The sequence below is a fragment of the Lissotriton helveticus genome, chromosome 1_2, assembly GCF_964261635.1.
Source record: "Lissotriton helveticus chromosome 1_2, aLisHel1.1, whole genome shotgun sequence".
In the NCBI taxonomy this organism is placed as follows: Eukaryota; Metazoa; Chordata; class Amphibia; order Caudata; family Salamandridae; genus Lissotriton; species Lissotriton helveticus.
The window spans coordinates 356765010-356787547 of NC_136058.1; the positions used below are offsets into that span (position 1 = coordinate 356765010).

Consider the following 22538-nt stretch of genomic DNA (forward strand, 5'->3'; position numbering starts at 1 on the left):
GGGTATGTGTTTATTTACAGAGCAGTCTACAAATATGATGTGGACTTTTGTGAAATATACATTTCCAGCCAGAACGAAGAGCAAGAGTGCATACACATGAATGTGCGTTACTTTGAAGTCCTTATGTTTTCAAGATACAATGATGTTTAAGAGGGCTCATGCACAACGCCAATTGGGTGACAACCACTGTAGACAAACAAGTAGACTCCTTGTAGTTACTTCATGTCCTTACGGCCATTGTTTCATTGGCGTTCATGAACTCAGACAGTCCTGCTAACCTCAGCTTCAGGCTACAAATGTGGAGAAAGTTAAAATTGAAAAGAGGGAAAGCCTGGCTAAAATGAGTGGAAGAAAAAAAGAGAAAAAAGAGATAAAGAGGGAGAGAAACGAGAGATAAGAAAGGTGTGTAAAATATGGGGTGGAATGAAAGGAAGAACTGAAGATAAGCGAGAACAAAAACAGATGAAAGCGACACGAGTGAAAGTACAGCAAGAGGAGGAGAATGGAAAAGCATAAATCAAGATAGGGAAGACGGAATGATGGAAAGTAAGAAGGGCAGAGATGGGTCATTGGAGGTAAAAAACGTGTGAGCTAAAGGGTGGAGAAAGGGGAGAACAAGAAATAGGGACACAAATATTAATAAAGAGGAAGGGCAAAGATGAAGCTTGCAAGAAATATGGTAGTGGAGATGAAGAATGGGAGAGAAGAAAGTGGGCAAAGTGATTTGATATAAAGGGAAGAGGAGGGAGTGGAAGATACAACAAAAGGAAAGAAGAAACATTGTGATATGTTTGAAGGGTGGTAGAAAGGCCAGAGAAATATCCGAGGCATGTAAATATTAGACGGAGGGAAAGTGAGACTGACAAGAACTCTGCAATAGATTTTGAGAAAATATTTAATTTAAAATGCTGCAATACCTGTAAAAGTTTATTTCAGAACGCTGCTTTTCATTTGAGCAAACGTGTTCTGAAGAAAGCTGCAATTCATTTAGAAGAATGTATATTTAAAAACACTGCACTACCTTTGAATGTTTATTTAAGAGTGCTGCAAGACATTTGAGAGAAAGTTTATTGAAGAGTGCTGCAAGACTTGGAGAGAAATTTTATTTAAAAACGCTAAAGAATGCTGCATCACATTTGAAAGAAAGTTTACCTACAACGCTGCAATAACTTTAACACACAAATCTTTTATAGTGACATTGGACTCAATTTGATTGGAAGGGCCTGTAAAGGGTAGTACGTACTAGCAGCAACAGGGCAAGTAATGGTTAACTTATCTTAAACCAATTGACTTTTGTCTTGGAACACAAACGTTTAACAAGCCTAGGTGTTGTGAGCGCGCGTGCGGGCGCTGAAAGAAGAAAAACATGCAAGTAAGTGGTGCGCGCATGCATTGGCCGCGCTGCCATTAAAGTAACGTGGTCGTGCGGCCACGAAAGCAGAGTGACGAGATCTGTGGTGGGGAAGGAGGAGGGAATTGAGGCACGGAGAGAGGCACGCAAGGCTTAATGAGCCGTGACAGAAACCCACATGGCGGCTGTGTGCGTGCATGCGCAAGTGCAAGCAAGCTGGAGGCCTGGAAAAGCATGTGGTAGCACTTTCAAAAGCCACTCACTAAATTTCTCGGAGTGAAGCGCATGGGCTGGCTCAGCGAGACCTGAAAACAACTATGGCGCAGGCTTGGGAGGCACAGAAAAAGGCACATTGTGCTGAACGATGGCAAAAATAATATGTTTGCATCTGTGCCTGCTTGTATTTGCACATTAAATCCAGACCTGTAAATGAGAGACTGATCCCATTGTGGAAGCTCAGAATCTAACAATGTGTTACTAACATAACATGATCCCTTCCCTTTAGTAATGTGGGCATTATATTAATTTACATTAGAAAAACACTTGCCACCCCTGGGCTGGTTTGGTTCCAGGGTTTTATGACATTGTTCTGCGGGTAGCAACACAGTCTTGGGGAAGACAGGGTTGTATAAATGTATCACTAGGTTTAGGTGCCATGGTGGGGTTGCGTTATCTCTCATTTCAATGCTGTTAACTTCTCATTGACTCTCACCTGGATTAGATGCTCGAGGAAGGGAGACATTCCTGGAAAATTGAAAGATAGTCTTAGATGACATAATCATCAGGCTGCAAATCTCTGGTAGAGAGATCTTTGCAGGTTAACCACAAAGCACAATTTGTAAGACCAAAGGTAACATATTATCAACTGTATATCAGTAGTGTAGCATTTCGGAACTCTTGTTATGTACACTTGTAACAGTGTTAGGAAATGTTTCTGTTGGAGAAAAAAACGTGAATCAAGAACCTTTATGTCTGGTGGCAGAACAATGGTCTGTAATAGCTAGCAGGAAATAGTATAGCTCCATAGGTTACAAGCAAATCGACTTTGAGGACAGATAAGAGATATCTATTTTCAACAATGAGTGGTACCATAAGATTGATATAATACAGTCTCTTTGTGCTTACCCATGGTGACAGAACATGTGTGTTAAAAGCCATGCAATGCAACTTTAAAAAAAGAAAACAATAAAAGTACTTTTGAAAAACAATCAGACTGTTTCACAGCCTCTTCTCGTCTTGCATTCTTCTTTTGCTTGTTACATCTACCCATACTCTGCTTCTTGGTAAGATGTAATGATGTGGTCGTTGATAATGGGGAGCATCCTGTGTTGGCCGAGGGAGTCGCCAGAAAATTAAAATAACCCCACTGTAAACCAGACCACTCTGAAGGCACCAAGCAAGTGAATCAAGTGAGTCTGACCCTCCCGAGAAGAGCTCCATTGTCTATTCCATCTAGGCACCTATCTATTCATCCTTTCACCCTTCCATCCAACCACTGATATCACCATTTTACTTTTCCATTCTGTCACCCATCCATTCATTCTTTCACACATCATTCAAACCTTCACCATTCCATTAATCGGTCATTCCATTCATGGATCCATTCACCCTCCATTAACTATACATGCATACATCCATATATACATCCACCCAAATGTCCATAATTTGACTTACCCATCCATCAATAAACCTTTTAGACAATTGATTCTAGTGTCCATCTATTCTCTCACCCACTCATCTTGTCAGATGTCATTTACTCAGTCATGTTTTCACCCATCCATCATGCTCTCAGAATTCCATTTACTCTGTCATCTTTTTATCTATCCATCACTCCATCAAAATTTCTATTTACTCTACCACCCATATATTCATTCATCTTCTCAGATTTCCATTTACACTGCTACCCTTTCATCCACTCATCCATCCATACATTTATATTTCCGTTTGCTTTGCTATCCTTTTACCGACCCATGCCTCCATCATTTCATTTTCATTTACTCTGCCATCCTTTCAAACATCCATTCTCCCTGTGTTCCATTGACTCTGCCATCCTTCAAGCCATCCATCCTTTCAGATTCCCCTTAATTCTTCCATCCTTTCACCCACTCATCCATCCTCTCATCCACCCATCCATTCACCCACGCTTCTTCTCTCCCAATCATCCAACCATCCTTTCACCAGCCCCTTCTTCCACAGACTTATCCATCCATTATGTTTTTGCTTTTCTACCAACCCATCTTTCTTTCTTGTAGCACTAATTATGAGCTTTTATCTGCCAAGTTGCAGGCAAAAGACCACCATGCCACTGTAGCTACTAAAGTTAGGGGTTCACTATGCCCATGGTGTTTTTGTATGTGCAGTACGTTTTTTTTCTAACAGCGAAGACACATATTACTTCAGGCAATTTTGTGCCCCCACTGTGCGAGGGAATCAGACATTAATTCTGGCAATGCTGTTTCTGTTCTATGTGCATATCTGTACTGTTGATTTACTATACATCTCCTATTTCAGTAACACAGTTGTTCCTGCTACTGACTATACTGTACCTGTTCTGTGTGTGAGGTGAGGTTCTACTTCTTATGTCTGTCATTTCTGTGCCATGCTTACCTCCAGAGCTGGGTAGTAGAAATCTGCTGTGGTGACTTGCATTTGTGGACAGGTGTCTTGTTAGTGGTGCTCTGCATTTGGAGGCAGATTCCTGCATTGACTGCTTGCAGTGGCAGGAAGATGTGATGTGTAGTCATGGCCTGCATCTGTGGTCAGCTGTCATATCTAGTGATTACTTGTAATAGGGCTAACTGTGATCAGCTTTGTTGGTCTCCAGTTGTCGGCAGATGCCTTGCCTAGTAGTTACTTGCAGTAGTGCTGGCTCCAGTCTGCAGTAATGGCCTGAAGCTATGGGCAGGTGTGTTCTATATTGGCTGTTTAGTAGCAAGTGTGGCCTGGAGTTGTTGGAGCTATATTCTTTCTTCATCATGGCATGTAAGCGGTCTGTACTCATGGTTAGGTGTGCTCCCTCAGTGGTGATCATATGTGGTCTGCAGTGGTGGTCTGAAGTTGTGAACAGGTGTGTTCTGTAGTGGTTCTTGAACTGGTGGACAAATGTGTTCTATAGTGGTAGCATAAAGTGGCCTATACTGGCTGCTCGCAGTAGTGCCAGGTGGGATCTGCAGTTATGACCCACAGTTGTGGGAGCGTGTGAATTGTAATGTTAGTGGTTGCAGGGGTGGACTGCAGTTGTGGAGAGGTCTGTTCTTTAGTGGTTGCTTTCAGCGGATGCCAGGAGTGTTCTGCAGTGATATAGGCAGTTCTGTTCTTTAATGTTTCCTTGCACTGATAGCCATATGTGATCAGCAGTGGTGGCTTGCACGTGTGGGCAGATGTCATATGTAGTGATTATATGCAGCAGCATAGCTGTAAGCAGCAGTGGGGCCTGCAGTTATGGCTTGTAGTGGTTGTTTGCCAACCAAGTGTGATCTGCATTGGTGACCCGCAGTTATAGGCACAACCTTGTTGTACTGAGGTAGCTTTTTTTCAAGTCGCTACAGCTTCTTTCTTAGCCTAACTTAATCGTTTTATATATTCAGTTCTTTGCTAGGTGGTTATAACTCTTGTCTCACATTAAACACAAAATTACTTGATCAATGTTATAGTATTATGATAAACTCAATTTAATGAAACCTTTGTATATGAAACTTTAATGGGCTGTTTATGCTGTTTTATTTTGTAATGGTTTTAAGTAACCAAATAATAAATATAAATATATTGTAGTTGTGGTGTCATCTGCAGTCATGGGCAGATGGGATCAGTATTGAAATTTCGAGGGACAAAATATCGAATTATCAAAATATCAATGCCAAAATATCGAGGGACAGAATATAGAATGCCTATCTACAAACAGGTAAGTACTAAAATATTGATTCCAAAATATAGAATGTTAAAATATAGTTAACTAAAATATCGATTTTTTTAAATGTATTAAAAATACTAGAAATGTAATTAAATAATGTACATAATTAAATAAAACATATTTAAAATAATGTGAAAAAGCTTAAAATGTAAAAATAATAAATGAAATGTAAAAACAATGTTTTAATATCAATTTACTTTTTTAATTTAATAGTATAAAATAATTATTCATCTTAATTATAAAATATTTAGAACATTAATACAAATATATTGACATAAATATATAAATAAACATATTATATTAAATGCATTTTTTTATGGTACTTAACAATGAGTGCAACAGTAGTGAAAACGTTGGATGGCGTAGGAGTAAAAATTACTATTCCCATTCCAGAGAGTGCAAAAGTAGGGAAAACGTTGGATAGCGTAGGGGTAAAAATTACTATTCCCACTCCAGAGAGTGCAACAGTAGGAAAAGCGTTCACTAGCGGGAGGGTAAAAGTTACTATTCCCACTCCAGAGAGTGCAACAGTAGGGAAAGTGTTGGATACCGTAGGGGTAAAAATAACTATTCCAACTCCAGTGAGTGCAACAGTAGGGAAAGCGTTGGATGGCGTAGGGGTAAAAATTGCTATTCCCACTCCAGCGAGTGCAACAGTAGAGAAAGAAATTATTTAATATTAAAATAAGATTAAATTAGTTATCAATACCAATCAAAAATTAATAAAAAATAATGACCAATTAAAAACAATTAATTACCAATTAAAAAATGATTACCAATTAATAAATGAATTACCAATAAAGAATTCATTATCAATTAGTTATCAATACATATAAATAAACATAAATATTAACTTTATTACAATTAAATTACTTCCCACCCAATTCCCCTATAAACCCAGAACCCGCTCCTAATAATAAAAAACACAATTAACATAATTATCAACTACTCAATTAATAAAAATGATTTACCAATTTATAAACATTAATTACCCATTGATAATTAATTATCAATTAAGTAATTATCAATACATACACACAATGTAATAATTAATTTAATATATTTAAATTACTTCCCACCCTATTCCCCTATAAACGCCCAACCCACTCCTAATAATAAAAAATACAATAAACAGAATTATCAATTAATTAATTAATACAAATTAATTACCAATTTATAAAATGTAATTACCAATTAATAATTAATTATCAATCAATTAATTATCAATATATATATTCACTGAAAAAACCATAGGTTATAGACCATATATAGTTAGGAATTAGCATTTACAAAACCTTGAAAATTCACTGAAAAAACCATAGGTTTTAGACCATATATAGTTAGGAATTAGCATTTAAAAAACCTTATTTTACTCACACAAAACCATTGAAATTCCATATATAGTTAGTTGCACTAACTATATATTGCGCACCCGCAATCCACTGCTGATCATGTCACATATTACATCATTCATGACATGGTCAGTGACATCACTGATGACATCACTGATGACATCTCAAATGACATCACTGACGACATCACTGATGACATCTCAAATGACATCACTGATGACTACATCCAGTGACTGTATAATTCTGTAAAGTTAAAATATGTCTTACATATTGAAGAATGAGTGGATGTATGAGTGTCTTGATGAAGGATTTAGTAGGGGCATGGCTGACTGTATGAGTGACTGATTAAATGTGTCTCACTGAGTGCATGGGTTAGTGACTAAACTGTCTTAATTTGTGCATCATTATGTCTGTTGTTCTGTAAACTGCTGCATGTGTTGATCATTAGCTATATGATTAACTGTATGGGTTATTGATTGGTTGCCCAAGCATTTGTATGGGAGACTGAGTGTGTGTGTGGGTGGCTGGGAGGTGTATGACTCTCTGCATAGATGTGTGAGCAGTTGATTGACTAGATGTATGGGTTCAAAAGTGCATGTGGAAACAGCTGTATGGGCGGTTGACTGTGTGCATGAGTGTATTGGTGAGTGAATGGATATCTCAGTGCTACATGTCAAAGTAAGTACATATGTAAAACACAGTACATGTGAGAGTTGACATATATAAATAACTGTGCATAAGAGCCAGTGAATGTGTGAGTGGCTGTATGGATCATTGTGAACTTGTATCCAGGATTGTATAAGTGAGTAAATATGTTTTAGTATATGTTTGAATAAGTAAGGTGTGTATAACTGTATAGTTGAGGAAATGGAGGTGTGATTGATTCTTTGCATGACTGACTAAGTGTCTGAGTAACTCCATGGATGAGTGACAGTCTATGAGTGTCTGTTTACACTGAGTGTATCTAAGGTTATATTAGAGTCTGAAGAGGTTCATCGTATTCTCACATGAATGATGTCATCAGTGATGTGATCAGTAATGTCAAATGAGATGTCATCAGTGATGTCATCAGTGATGTCATTTGAGATGTCATCAGTGATGTCATCAGTGATGTCATTTGAGATGTCATCAGTGATGTCATCAGTGATGTCATTTGAGATGTCATCAGTGATGTCATCAGTGATGTCACTGACCATGTCATGAATGATGTAATATGTGACATGATCAGCAGTGGATTGCGGGTGCGCGATATATAGTTAGTGCAACTAACTATATATGGAATTTCAATGGTTTTGTGTGAGTAAAATAAGGTTTTTTAAATGCTAATTCCTAACTATATATGGTTTATAACCTATGGTTTTTTCAGTGAATTTTCAAGGTTTTGTAAATGCTAATTCCTAACTATATATGGTCTATAACCTATGGTTTTTTCAGTGAATTTCAATGGTTTTTTAATAGCAAATATCATAAGCTGTCGAATGTCAAGTACGTGGTAAGTGAAAACATTTTCGTGTTTATGCACACTGATCTGATTTGAATGGTGCCCCCCCCCCTCATTTCTATTAGGAGTACTCTCTCTTTGCACATAGTGAAGAGTAGTTAACGCAGGCCTTTGCCCCCGTTGTAATACGTCGTGCCTGCTTCTCTCTCCATTTGATTGATTGTTATCCAAGTATTTACTGTTTTAGAATTGGTTCTCTTTGGTTCATTCTCTATTTACAAACAAACACAGAGTCGCAATACTCTGTTTAGTCTTTGCAGATAACGAAAAATCGTGTAAAAAAAAAAAGAAAAGGAATCGAGCAAAATCAGTAGGCCACTAATGGGATCTCTTTTTGACCTCGCTAAAATAGAAACATTAGGAACAACCCCTCATGACAAATACAAAACTAGTGAGATGAACTGAACTCCACACAATGATGGCTGCAAAACAGCTCGGCTCCGCCACCCACCCCGCCCAAAATAACGATAAAGAGCGGCTGCCATGATTGGTTGCGGAATGGCCACGACGGAGCTACGAAATGGTGCTGCTCTCATGCTAACCCCAGCTTCAGTCTGAAACATCCAGAAACACTGTAGACTACCAATTCGATCAGTTCCGGTAGCGCCCCAATGTAACCCGGTAGAGAAGAACTAGCCCTCCCCTCTTTGACTGATGGTTCTTGTTGCCTGTCCCTTCTGTTGTCATTTAACAGAACTATTTAGCCTGCTGAAAGGGGTTGTGTTCCGACCGCTGGTTGGTGGAGACATTTTGACTATATTCTGGACCTGCGTTGTCGCGTAATGCGTCATATGACGCGCCGCGTTAGCGCATCCGGAAGTCATCCGGGGGCGCAGCGCGTAACGTAAGCATAACAAGTCATGTGACTTGTTAATAAAACTTTTCATTGGTTCATTTTACTTTTCTTATTCTAATGATGAAAGGCTTGGTCATATGACCTAAAAATTACGCTTTTTATTACTTCCAAACATTATTTTTTCTTAAATATATGTTATAATGTTCCAGGCTAATGTACTTTCCCGGAAAATTTACAACTGTCCTGCAAGTAAAATATATTCTTTTTTCGAGAAAAAGAGCGTTTCTTCGTCCCATGACGGAGCCGTTGAGCAAAAGAGGGTCGACCTGCTGTCTTAGTTGCCGATACGCCTGAATATGAGATTCTTATCGATCACTTTATGTTGCAGGAGTAGAAAACACAACAGCCCTTGACCATTTATCTTTACTGCGTTCCTTCGTATTATACCTTTTACCCTTCATGTAATTGGTCTGCTTTATTTCACTTGCCTTTTAATGATTCTAAAACAGTGACTATTATTAAAAACTTTACCAATGTATATACTACTACCATGTTTTCTTTTAAAAACCTTTATTGTGAAAATTTCATTATACAAATACGAGCCTATAACCACGTGGGCCGGCCACGGAGCAAACTGTAATCGTATATGATGAGTAGACATTTACACTGTAGAGGAACGTAACGGGCGGGCCATTAGGTTGCAAGAACTAAGGTGTCTAACAGTTGCGGAATCGGTGGACGTACATTTTATAATTAAAATACGACAGGGCCAGTTACAATAAAATTATCTACATATACATTTGCGGGCAAGTACCATGGGTGACGTTAATTCGAACTTTCAATAGTACAGTAATCAATAACACATCAGAACTTAATATCAATAGGGATGTCGAAATATTCAATCAATTCTCGTCCCCGCCCGCCATGTGCTTCAAAACTGCATACGTATCTCGTGATTTCAAGGTTCTGCAACCAGTACACAACAAGGAGTTACGAGTCCCATTTATTCCGGCGCCATTTTGGGCGAGGACGGGCAGGTCCAGGATATAGTCAAAATGTCTCTACCAACCCTCGACTATGATGATGTTCATATGCTGTATTTATTAGAGTAACACTCATCTGTCCACATGAAATTAATTTGCCACAATCTAAACATGTCATTTTAATCTTTCCAAAGTTCTTCTAAATATTTGGGACCGTTTCCCTTGCCTCTGATGCTGTCAGTGCCACTTCTTTGATGAATGTACTAGCAGGTCAGGGGTTCTCCTCCAAATCTCTCTTTTATGCAGCACTATAATTAATTGGTGCCACCTCTCCATATGACGATGCATGGTATAGTTACCATAACTATATTTTTTTTCGGTTCCTCTGGAGAGTTCATCGTGGCAGATGAAGCGTGTAACGTACCGGACATTTACCTTTTTTTGCATGTACAGGAAAGGAAAAAAAAATCGAGCGTCCGAGTTCTAAGGTGTCCCAGGGCCATTTTAGTGGACCAGGCCCAAATCCAAAGAACAGGCCGCCATTTTGAGAGTCCTGTTGCAGCCGCCTGTCGCTGTAGCATCAAGAGCAGCCGAAACTCAGCTGAATGGCAACTGAAACGGTAAAGGGGCGCCCCACTACAGCAGACGAGCCTCCACCTGGGAAGGCCCGTTCACGCCGCCTCCCCCCCCCCCCTTCGGGCACCCCACGCCGTTATTCGGAGCAGTATTGTAGGATGGCCACACCAGTGCTGCAACTTGCTAGACATCACCTCGGTGGTAACCGACTCTCAGCCCCTTGTAGTGTCTCCTCTTCAGAAAATATTCTTGCGCTACCTTTGCCCCATTCACACATCGGTCCGCTACTGACGCCATCTCACAGGCTAATGGGGCGCCCCACGCCGAGTTTCAGCATTGTAGGATGACCACACCAGTACAGCAACTTGCTAGACATCACCTCGGTGCCATCCGGATCTTGGCATCTCAACGCCTAGTGGTATCTTCCATACAGAAAATATTGTTGCGCTGCCTTTGGCCCCATTCGCACATCGGTCCGCAACTGACACCATCTCACAGGCCAACAGGGCACCCCACGCCGACTTTTACCATTGTAGGATGGCCACACCAGTACAGCAACTTGCTAGACATCACCTCGGTGCCATCCGGATCTTGGCATCTCAGCGCCTTGTGGTGTCTTCTATTCCGAAAATATTGTAGAAAATATTGTTGCGCTGCCTTTGGCCCCATTCGCACATCGGTCTGCAACTGACACCATCTCACAGGCCAACAGGGCGCCCCACGCCGACTTTTACCATTGTAGGATGGCCACACCAGTACAGCAACTTGCTAGACATCACCTCGGTGCCATCCGAATCTTGGCATCTCAGCGCCTTGTGGTGTCAGTCAGAAAATATTGTTGCGCTGCCTTTGTCCCCATTCGCACATCGGTCCACTACTGACACCATCTCACAGGCCAACAGGGCGCCCCACGCCGACTTTTACCATTGTAGGATGGCCACACCAGTGCCACAACTTGCTAGACACCACCTCGGTGCCATCTGGAACTTGGCATCTCAGCGCCTTGTGGTGTCTTCAATTCAGAATATATTGTTGCGCTGCCTTTGGCCCCATTCGCACATCGGTCCGCTACTGACGCCATCTCACAGGCCAACGAGGCGCCCCACGCCGACTATCAGCATTGTAGGATGGCCACACCAGTACAGCAACTTGCTAGACATCACCTCGGTGCCATCTGGATCTCGGCGCCCCACTGCAGATGAAGTGCCTCTCAACTATGAAACCACCACGGTGACATCCGGATCTTGGCGCGTTGTGCTGCCTTCGGCCTATTCGCACATCGGTCCGCTACTGACGCCATCTCACAGACTAATCGGGCGCCCCACGCCGAGTTTCAGCATTGTAGGATGACCACACCAGTGCACCTTACTAGACACCACCTCGGTGCCATCCGGATCTTGGCATCTCAGCGCCTTGTGGTGTCTTCTATTCAGAAAATATTCTTGCGCTACCTTTGCCCCATTCACACATCGGTCTGCTACTGACGCCATCTCACAGGCTAATAGGGCGCCCCACGCCGAGTTTCAGCATTGTAGGATGACCACACCAGTACAGCAACTTGCTAGACATCACCTCGGTACCATCCGGATCTTGGCATCTCAACGCCTAGTGGTATCTTCCATACAGAAAATATTGTTGAGCTGCCTTTGACCCCATTCGCACATCGGTCCGCAACTTAGACATCACCTCGGTGCCATCCGGATCTTGGCATCTCAGCGCCTTGTGGTGTCTTCTATTCGGAAAATATTGTAGAAAATATTATTGCGCTGCCTTTGGCCCCATTCGCACATCGGTCTGCAACTGACACCATCTCACAGGCCAACAGGGCGCCCCACGCCGACTTTTACCATTGTAGGATGGCCACACCAGTACAGCAACTTGCTAGACATCACCTCGGTGCCATCCGGATCTTGGCATCTCAGCGCCTTGTGGTGTCAGTCAGAAAATATTGTTGCGCTGCCTTTGGCCCCATTCGCACATCAGTCCGCTACTGACACCATCTCACAGGCCAACAGGGCGCCCCACGCCGACTTTTACCATTGTAGGATGGCCACACCAGTGCGGCAACTTACTAGACACCACCTCGGTGCCATCCGGATCTTGGCGCGTTGTGCTGCCTTCGGCCTATTCGCACATCGGTGCGCTACTGACGCAAACTCACAGTCCAACGGGGCGCCCCACGCCGACTTTCAGCATTATAGGATGGCCACACCAGTGCTGCAACTTGCTGGACACCACCTCGGTGCCATCCGGATCTTGGCGCGTTGTGTTGCCTTCGGCCTATTCGCACATCGGTCCGCTACTGACGCCGCCTCACGTGCCAACGTATTTTCTCCGCATTTTATACCCTATGCCGCATAACAGGTCATGTGACTTGTTTATAAAACTTTTCATTGGTTCATTTTACTTTTGGTTTCCTAATGATGGAAGGCTTGATCATATGACCTAAAAACAACACTTTTCATTGGATGAAAACTTTTTTTTTTTCCCAAACGATGAAAGCCCCACCTTGTTTCTGGATGTTTCAGACTGAAGCTGGCGTCAGCATGAGAGCACCACCATCTCGTAGCTCCGTCGTGGTCATTCCGCGAGCAATCATGTCAACCGCTCCCCACCAGAAGCCTACAGGAGTCGGGGGCCCCCAAAACTTTTGATAAATCCTCAAGGCGGAGGGGACGCTTTCGAGAATGGGGTCCAAGACCTAGCAGACAAGCGTCCGATTTCCAAGGTGTCCCAGGGCCATTTCAGTGGACCAGGCCCAAAAAGGAAAGAGCCTGCCGCCATTTTGAGAGTCCTGTGACAGCCGCCTATCGCTGCACCGCAAGAGTGGGCGCAACTCAGCTGAATTGCGGCTTTTGACACAGTGGATCAAAAACGGACGGAATGGCAACTGAAACGGTAAAGGGGCGCCCCACTACAACAGATGACACTCCACCTGGAGAGGCCCGTTCACGCCGCCTCCCCCGGGGCGCCCCACGCCGTTTTTCGGAGCAGCATTGTAGGATACCAAAACCAGTGCGGCAACTTACTGGACATCACCTTGGTGCCATCGTTCTGCTGCCTTGGAACTATTCGCACAACAGTTTGCTACTGATGACCCACCCCCCGCGACGCCCCACGCCGTTATTTGCTGGGTGGCAACTTACTAGACATCACTTTCGTGTCATCTAGATTTCAGCGCGTTCTGCTGCCTTGGAACTATTCGCACAACAGTTTGCTACTGATGACCCACCCCCCGCGACGCCCCACGCCGGAAATCTGGACGTTGTGCTGCGTTGGGACTATTCGCACAGCCGACCGCTACTTCGTTGTTTTTCCCTAAAAATGTTTATATGTTATTACTATTTTTGTTTTCTTGTATATATTTATAAATTATTTAAGTTTTATAATCTTACTACTTTGTCGGAGTGCTATATATTTTTAATGTGACACATAATTGTAAAAACTTTGATGTACAAAGAGTCATCCCTGGAATCTTCCGCTTCAGGCTCGGTCCCCTCCCCAATCACAATACAGGATGCTTTTCAGATAATAGGAACGCTTCTGCTGTGACGAATCTCATCGAGTGTGGGCCTTGATCTACTATAACTCCTTTGAAGAGGGGTGATTCTTTACAGCTGGGGCCATAAACTACATCTGCAGGGCTAGCTGATAGCCTAGGACCGGCCTGGACAATCGGACACAGAGGAAGAGGAGTGTCAGAGGGTGCGGTAGTGAATAGGGCGAAAGGGAGGTGTCGGGCGGGCACAGGGTGTGATTCTCAGGGAAGAGCAGCGCAGATGGGGGGAGGTTTATTACCCATGCATAAGACAGAAAGCGGGGGTGACCACTGCCTGGGAGAGATGCTTGCGAGGGTGGGGAGCCATGCTAAGGATCGACAGCGTGCAGAGAGTGGGTCTGGTCAAGGCATCTAAAATGGCTGCCGTGCACGACAAAAGTGTGGCATTTGAAAAAAGACAAGATGGCGCAGACAATGTTTTTCAACACTTCCTGATTTCCTTCGAATCGAACGTTAACAGACGTTGGGGCATATTACCAAAGTTAAGCGATATTTATCCCTAACGATGCTTAGCAACGATTTTTTTACCGCTAAGTATCGTCAGAAATTATCGCAGATAAACCTTGCTATTATCAAGGTTTATCGCAAATACGATAATAAACGACCGCAATGCATTAATATCGCTGAAAACTCAGCGATATTCATGCATTACCGAGCTAATGCTCTTAGCCATGTTATCCACCTCCCACTGGATAACATGGCTAAGAACTGCTCAGGGCAGGTGCTACTTTTTGGAGATATTCGCGCTTATCTCGAATATTTCCAAAAGTTGATAATAGGAGATAGCGATGTTAGCGACTGTTTCCAGTCGCTAACATCTTGGCACGCCCACTTTGCATGTCATTAGTGATAAATATCACTCACATGCAAAGTGGGGCCCAAGATGGTCGCTATCTCCTACTAGCCGTCGCTAACTGGTGTTAGCAACAGCTAGGTAATACAGATATAATTTTATCTCCGCGAAGCGGAGCGCTGTTACAGATATATATCTTGTTTTTGAACGTTAATTTCTCAAAATCCACTGAAGCACATATATTGAGACCTAGCAAAGGCACATCGAGCTACCAGTCCCTACAATTTTGCCAAGTTTCGTGCAAATCCATTCAGCCGTTCGATTATTATTATTATTTTTTTTTTGCCCCGCGGGGCCCTTTTAAAACCTCCACATCAAACCTAAGAGGTCAAGGAGGATCTACTATGCCCCCTTATGGTCATTTGCCCCTTCGCTTTGGTCTCCTCTTGTCTCTCGATCCTACCGAGAGACAAGATGGCGGCCGCTACGGACTGTTTGCAATGTTTACAGACGCCGGAGAACCAATCAGCTTCGCAAACCTCCGTTGCGCGAAGCGGAGCGCTGTTACAGATATATATCTTTTTTTGAACGTTAATTTCTCAAAATCCACTGGAGCACATATATTGAGACCTAACAAAGGCACATCGGGCTACCAGTCCCTAATATTTTACCAAGTTTCGTGCAAATCCATTCAGCCGTTCGATTATTATTATTATTATTTTTTTTTGCCCCGCGGGACCCTTTTAAAACCTCCACATCAAACCTAGAGGGTCAGCGAGGATCTACTATGCCCCCTTATGGTCATTTGCCCCTTCGCTTTGGCCTCCTCTTGTCTCTCGATCCTACCGAGAGACAAGATGGCGGCCGCTACGGACTGTTTGGAATGTTGACAGACGCCGGAGAACCAATCAGCTTCGCTTCACAAAGCTCCGTTGCGCGAAAAGTACGCGTAGCGGAGCGCTGCCCGGTCCGCTGTTACAGATATATATCTTTTTAGGAACGTTAATTTCTCAAAATCCACTGAAGCACATATATTGAGACCTACAAAAGGCACATCGGGCTACCAGTCCCTACAATTTTGCCAAGTTTCGTGCAAATCCATTCAGCCGTTCGAGCTAAAAGTGAGGCCAACCGCCCTATGGGAAACTCAATGTTAAAAACACGTTTTGGGACCCCCCTTTTTTCTCGGCCCCCCCTTGACGAACCCCCCCAAATTTTCAGGGGCTGCTCAGAAACAAAATGTTCCATTTTCCTGAAAATTTCAGCCAATTCCGTCCACAAACGCCAAAGTTATTAGACATAGAATTTTCAAAAATCCCATAGAGAAAAAATCCTAACTATATATACCTACTGGCGACCGCCAGTAGGTAATAAATCACAATTAATATTTAATTAATATAATTAAAAATACGTCCCACCCTATTCCCCTATAAACCCACAACCCACTATGGAATTAATTTACGCAAAAATATAACATTCATTACTTAAAAAAAATTAAACATACATTAGAAAAATAATACATAATTTTAACACATATACTACCATACATAACACTAAAACAAATTCGATTTTATGGTAAATTTATATTATGAAATTCGATATTGTGGGAATCTATATTATAAAATTCGATATTGTGGAATTTGATATTTCCTTCCCCAATTTTGATATTCTGTCCTATCTATATTTTAATAATTCGATAATCTGTTGATTCTATATTTTTGATTCAATATTCTGTCCATTCAATATTTTGGAATCGATATTTAGGGTGTTCACTGGGCAGATGTGATCTGCAGGGGTGGAAAGATGTGGTCTAAAGTGATGACCCATAGTTGAGGGCAGATGTGTGCTGTAGTGGTTGCATGCAGTGATGGCCTGCAATTGTGAACATGTGTGCTCTGTAGTTGTTACTTGCAATGGTGGCAAAGTGTGATTTGCAGTGTTAGTCTGCAGTTGCAGGCACATGTGTTCTGGAGTTGTCGCATGAGTGTTTGCAATGGGTGATCTGCAGGAATGGCTACCAATTGTGGGCCTATGTCTTCTGTATAGTTGCTTCCAGTGGTGTCCAGTTCTGATCAGCAGTGTTGTGCATGTGTGATCTGCAGTGGTGCCATGTTTGATTTGCTGTGATGGCCTGACGTTGTGGCAGGCATGTTCTGTAAAGGTTCCATGCAGTGATGGCCTGCAGTTGTTGGCAGGTGTCTTATCTGGTAGTTGCTGACACTGGTGGCCAGGTGTGATCTGCTGGGGCAGCCTGCATTTGTTAGTAGATGTCTTCTTTAGTGTTTGCTTGCAGCGGCAACCAGGTGAGATCTTCAGTGGTGGTTGCATTTGTGAGCATGTGTGTGTTCTTTAGTGGTTGCTTGCAGTGGTGGACAGTTGTGATCTGCAGTGGTGGAATGGAGTTATGGGTTAGTGTGTTCTGCAGTGCCGTGCCATGCCGATCCTCATACAAGAAGCAGGTATGAGACTATTGCAGGACGAGAAATACTGATGTGGAGAAAGGAATATTTAGTTACCTTACTCTCCTGTATTGTGTCTTAGACTGCAGGCGGTCTAGCTGGATAAGGGAACTACTACCGACTTTTGTGTGGGCCTATTTAGAAAAAATCTGGAGCATTGTTGATGCTGACGAATGATTATCTGCAGCGTACCGGGCTACACTTTAAACGAAAGAAATTCTCAGGTATTGAAGTATTCGGAATAAGAGTACATTTTTGTGTGGGATATGATTTCCGCTTTCCGCTATCATTCAGTAGATAGACAAAAAGGCAATTTTTCGTTTGCACTTGTGAACACTGGTGTCATTAAAAATGGGGATGATATTTAAACAGCAACATCTATGTTTGATGTTTGTCTCTCCATGGCAGATACTTTAACAGAATTAAGATTTTTTGTCTTCAGTCATGGATGTCTTTGGATGCAGTAGTTGTTTTCTTATGACGATAGGCAAAAGAGACCATAGCATGAAGAATGTGGTGGTGTTAGAGAAATGTGGAACCTATATGAGGTTTTGTGTACACATTTGTCATCTGTGTAATCCACTAGCTGAAAAAGTCTTCTCAGGCTGGTGTATTGGTATTTATATTGCCGGCTCTAGCTTTAACGTGGTTTTGTATTTCCCTGTATTTTTTCATACAGATAATTGGGATACATATCTTTTCATCATCTTGTTCTGAAATATACGCCTAATACGTAGGATTTGCATCTAACTAACAGGTGTGTAGTCATAGAAAAAAACACTAACCATGTTTATCATTCTGAGATTATACCGGTAGTATTGATGTAAAGTGTAGTATAATACGTGCACTTTTATTCCTAATGTTTAGATAACCATTATATGGTATCCTGGACAATTATGAAAGCCTGAGGTCTTAGTCTGATCCACCTTAAGGTAAAAAATACTTCTGTATATATGTATAGACAGGGTTATCGTCGTGTAACATAAATATAGGATCTGAGATGAAGATTCGGTCATCCTGAGTACAACAGTCTGACATATCCAATCTTAGGGCTATAGCCCATATAATATGATTTTGCACCTCTACTTGTGAGAGAATTTACATGAGGAAGGATCTCAAAGCTGAAATATACTGATGTTGACAACACAGTTATTGTATGTCCCTGATTGTGATGCAATACATGAATATTGACCAATGTCTGTGAATGTAAGGAGAATGTTTGAATAGCTTTGTTAAATTGGAACACTTTGTATAGGAGCATTGATGTATATAATAATGTAATGTGTACCTTTTTATTTCTGTTTATCTGATGCCATGTATTATATCTCTTGTTTCAGATAATATATATGAATTGTGGGAAATCGAATTTTTTAATCCTGAAGAAGGTGTTGGCTTTAAAGCCAAGTGCCAAACCGAAACGCGTCGATGCTTTTGAGCTGTAACACATTAAGTCTTTGGAAAACTACCATTCCAATTACAATAGTAGTATAGTGGATTGGAATGTGATTAAGATTTGTTCTTTGACTAATGTATTCATCTCATTTTAATTGGAAGCATTTTCCTTATTATCAATTTTCCCACTGGATGTAATTTTGTGTGTACTACTGTATTTTATTTTTAGGGATATAATATTCTGTATTATGTTTTTTAATATGTATTGTAATAAATTGTACACATTTTAACAATCTATCATTATTGTTATTATCATTTTGCTCCTGACTCGTTGCTCCAACTAGTGGTGTATGATATGATGAGGATATAAGTGTTGTCTATCTACGTAGTTTACCCAAAGGGGAAACTTTTTTGACAAAATGTTCTGCAGTGGTGGTCTGCAGTTATGGACTTGTGTGTTCCGCAGTGGTTGAGTGACAGCCACGTGTGATCAGCAGTGATGGTCTTCAGTTGTGCACAGGGGTGTTCTGTAGTGGTTGCTTGCTGTGGTGGCCTGCAATTGCAGACAGGTAATCTGTATAGTAGTTACTTGAAAGGTGTGGGCAAATGTGGTCTGTAGTGGTGGCTTGCAGTTGGGGGCAAGTGTTTGCTTGCAATGGTGGCCAGCTGTGATCTGGAGGAATGGATTGAAGTTGTGGGTAGTTGTATTGTGTAAGTTGCTTGCAGATGCAAACAACAGTTTTGGCTAGGTGTGTTTTAATGGCTGCTTGTAGTGGTGGCCATATATGATCTGCAGTGATATTCTGTAGTTGTGAGAAGGTGTGTTCGGTAGTGGTTATGCAGTAGCAATGACTGATCTGCAGTGGTGGTCTGCAGTTGTGGGCAGATGTGCTCTGTAGTGGCTGCTTGCAGTGGTGGAAAGTTGTGATCCGCTGTGATGGCCTGCAGTTGGGGGTAGGTGTGTTCTGTAGTAGTTAAATGCAACAGCTTGTAGGTGTGATCTGCAGTAATGGTCTGCAGTTGTGGGCAGGTGTCTTCTGTAGTGGTTGCTTTACAGTGGTGACCAAGTCTGGACAGCAATAGTGCCATTTAAGGGTCCTAAAGGTTGGAGACAGCCCCAGTTTTACCTGCCTTGCAAGGAATCACTTACCCGAAAGGTTGTGTCTAGATAGCAGTCTCAGAAGGGCACTTGAAGAGAAATGCTTCTAGCTATATACATTATATGAAAGTTATATAAAAGAATAAAGGAAGGGAAGAGGTAGTGGAAGGATGCATCACTAAGCTATTATTAAAGGAAGAAACTGGGAAGAGGAGTTTGCCTAATGGCTAGGGGTCGTCCTCAAATCTGGGGTACTGGGTTCCAGTCTCGGCAATGACGCTGAACATCCTGTGATTCTGGGCAAATCACTTAATCTCCCGTGCCTAACAAAAATGAATGTGTCCTCATGTAATGCAACTGGTGCTATATAAATCGCTCTGATACCCGAGTCGGGTCAAGTTTGCACTATATAAAACTCTGTAAAAAGAAAAAAAAACAAAGCGTAAATTTGTTACAACTATCCACAGTATGAAGCAGGCATTAAAATCTTTTTGGGGAGGAAGTTTCTTAACAATGTACATCCTGTGTGTTGCCTGATGACCGTTCATTATTTAGCTCCCCTGAAGCAGGGAGTCTGGTCTTGCAATCTAAAGCAAAGGGATGTAAAAGAGTCATGAACTTTAGCTCAAGAAACAATTTTAAAAAAAGAATAAAAACAATCACAAATAAATAGTTTAAATTTAAACTTAAATACTGGCAAGAAGTGAAGCCTTTAAGATTAAGGCCTGCGTCCGTCCGCCACCCCCGAGGTGGAGGGACCGTCTGCAGGGGCAGCGGCGGTCCCTCCGGTGGAATTAGGATGTTACCGCCACCCTGGCGGTCACATCCTGTATCTTCAACATTGCGGTGGGTGCTGCTTCAAGCAGCACCCGCCGCAATGTTAAAAATGCATGCATTGCATTTGCATGCACAAAGCGGCAGGCACCGCGCGGTGCCTGCCGCTTTGTGAATGCAAATGCAGGGGGTATCATAGGTTCCCCCCATGTGCACTCCCCACACCCCACAACCCGCAATGGGCCCCCAAAGAAAAGACCATATGCCTTTCCGTGGTGGCAAAGGCATGTCCTGAAGCTCATCCTAATATGGCTGGCGGTGTCTGATAGACACCGCCACCATATTAGAGCTTTTCCGCCACGGTCGGAAGGCGACCACGGTGGAAAAGCGGCGGACGGTCTTCCCGTCTGCCGATGACTCCCCAGCCATCCTAATGTGGCGGGGGGTCTTTTCATTTACCGCAGCGGTGAATCCGCATCGTCCGGGCCGGCTGTGGCTTCCGCCGGACCGGAGGATGCGGATACACCGCAATCCTAATCGACCCCTAAGTTTTGTCATTTCCTGATCCATTTCATGTTAAATGCAAATATACACTAGTAGACTGGTTTCATACAGCAAAATGTAATCCTTTAGAAGAAAAGCTGGCTTTCGCTGATTCCTTTTTAACATAATATGGCTGAAATTATATATGATTCTTCCTTCACTTGGCACTTCATTGAACTTGATTGTCTAAATAAAGTATTTTTGGATGATGTGATCTGTAGGGAAATCAGTACAATTTAACTAAACAGAATCAACTTACAAGCAGAGGAACAGAAAATAATAGTGGGCAAAATGGCAACCGGTGATGGTGCCTTTGAGTGAGCTCCGCTCCAAGTCTTGTTGAAACTAACCCTGGACGGTGAGCTACACTTCGCTCGTGGAGTTTCTAGAGTTTTCCTCACTCCGCGGTACGTGTAGCTTGCGGAGTTCTGAAAAACTCTATTCCGCTGAGCGGAGTTTTTTTTCTTCGCTCACGTTCGTCAACGTCAAGTTGGTGACCACGATTGAAGAAAATCAACCTCCCAGTGAGATTTATCCTCGTTTGTGATTGTCAACTTCAACTTGGCGAGCACGAGCGTGGAAGATTAACATTTGTTAATGCGGGGGGTGGGGGTCAGATTTCTCATTGTGAGTTGTCATGTATGCTCTCGACAGCTCGCATTGAGAAACTGACCAATCGCATTGTGAAAGATGCAGCTCGAGTATAAATCTACTGGAGCAGCGGAAAAGGAAAGAACGGACCGCTTGTGCGGTGCATGGTGCCGTTCGCAATGATTGCACAGTGCGGACAAGCATCCGGCACTGTGCAATCACTGCTAACAGCATTTTTCTATCAAACTCCACAGCTTGCGGAGCTCCGCGGAGTGCTGAAGAGTTTTTTTTGCACTTCGCGGAGTTCAGCATAGTGAAACTCCACAAACTTCACCCTGGGTTAGTTGAAACCTACCCAACTACACCTGGTGGCCGTGGGCCCTGAACCGTGACATGGGGCTCACTCCTAGATTAGTATGGAGATACTGGGCCAGCGGTTTCGCATCTGCGAGGATATGTAGGGGCGGCGGCTTGCCGCAAATGGGACCTTGTGGAAGTGGCGCAGAAAATGTGGCGGGGAGCTGGACGTGGCCTAGCTTCAGCAGCAGCGATTGGCCGAGACGCTGAGCTGATGGGCATGGGAAACTGCGGCCGGAGTAGCGGTGATTCCCCATGCCTTGTGCCGGTGACTTTCCCTGACCACTGGGGCCTGGAGCAGAGGTGAGAGGCCACAGACGTGTAGCTGAGGAGTGGACGGGGTTTGCCTCTTGCCAGCCCCACCTGAACGGCGACTCATGCTGAATTTTGCAGTGGTTGAAAAGTCCCCAATGCTGAGCGACATGTTCTAGACTGATCTCTAAGTGCAGTTCCTGGTGCTTGGCTGGGCCATATTTGTTCCACTGACTGCACCTCGTACATC

General features: G+C 42.8%; 1 protein-coding gene across 2 annotated transcripts in view; it reads right to left on the reverse strand.

Annotated features, from left to right (window-relative positions):
- Nucleotides 1-22538, reverse strand: part of LOC144807917 (uncharacterized) — a 518345-nt gene that overhangs the window by 301479 nt on the left and 194328 nt on the right. For both annotated transcript variants that reach the window (XM_078673511.1, XM_078673510.1), the window contains exon 3: nucleotides 2064-2095. In XM_078673511.1, coding sequence (XP_078529637.1) covers nucleotides 2064-2095 — 32 coding nt within the window. The remainder of the gene's footprint in view (nucleotides 1-2063; nucleotides 2096-22538) is intronic.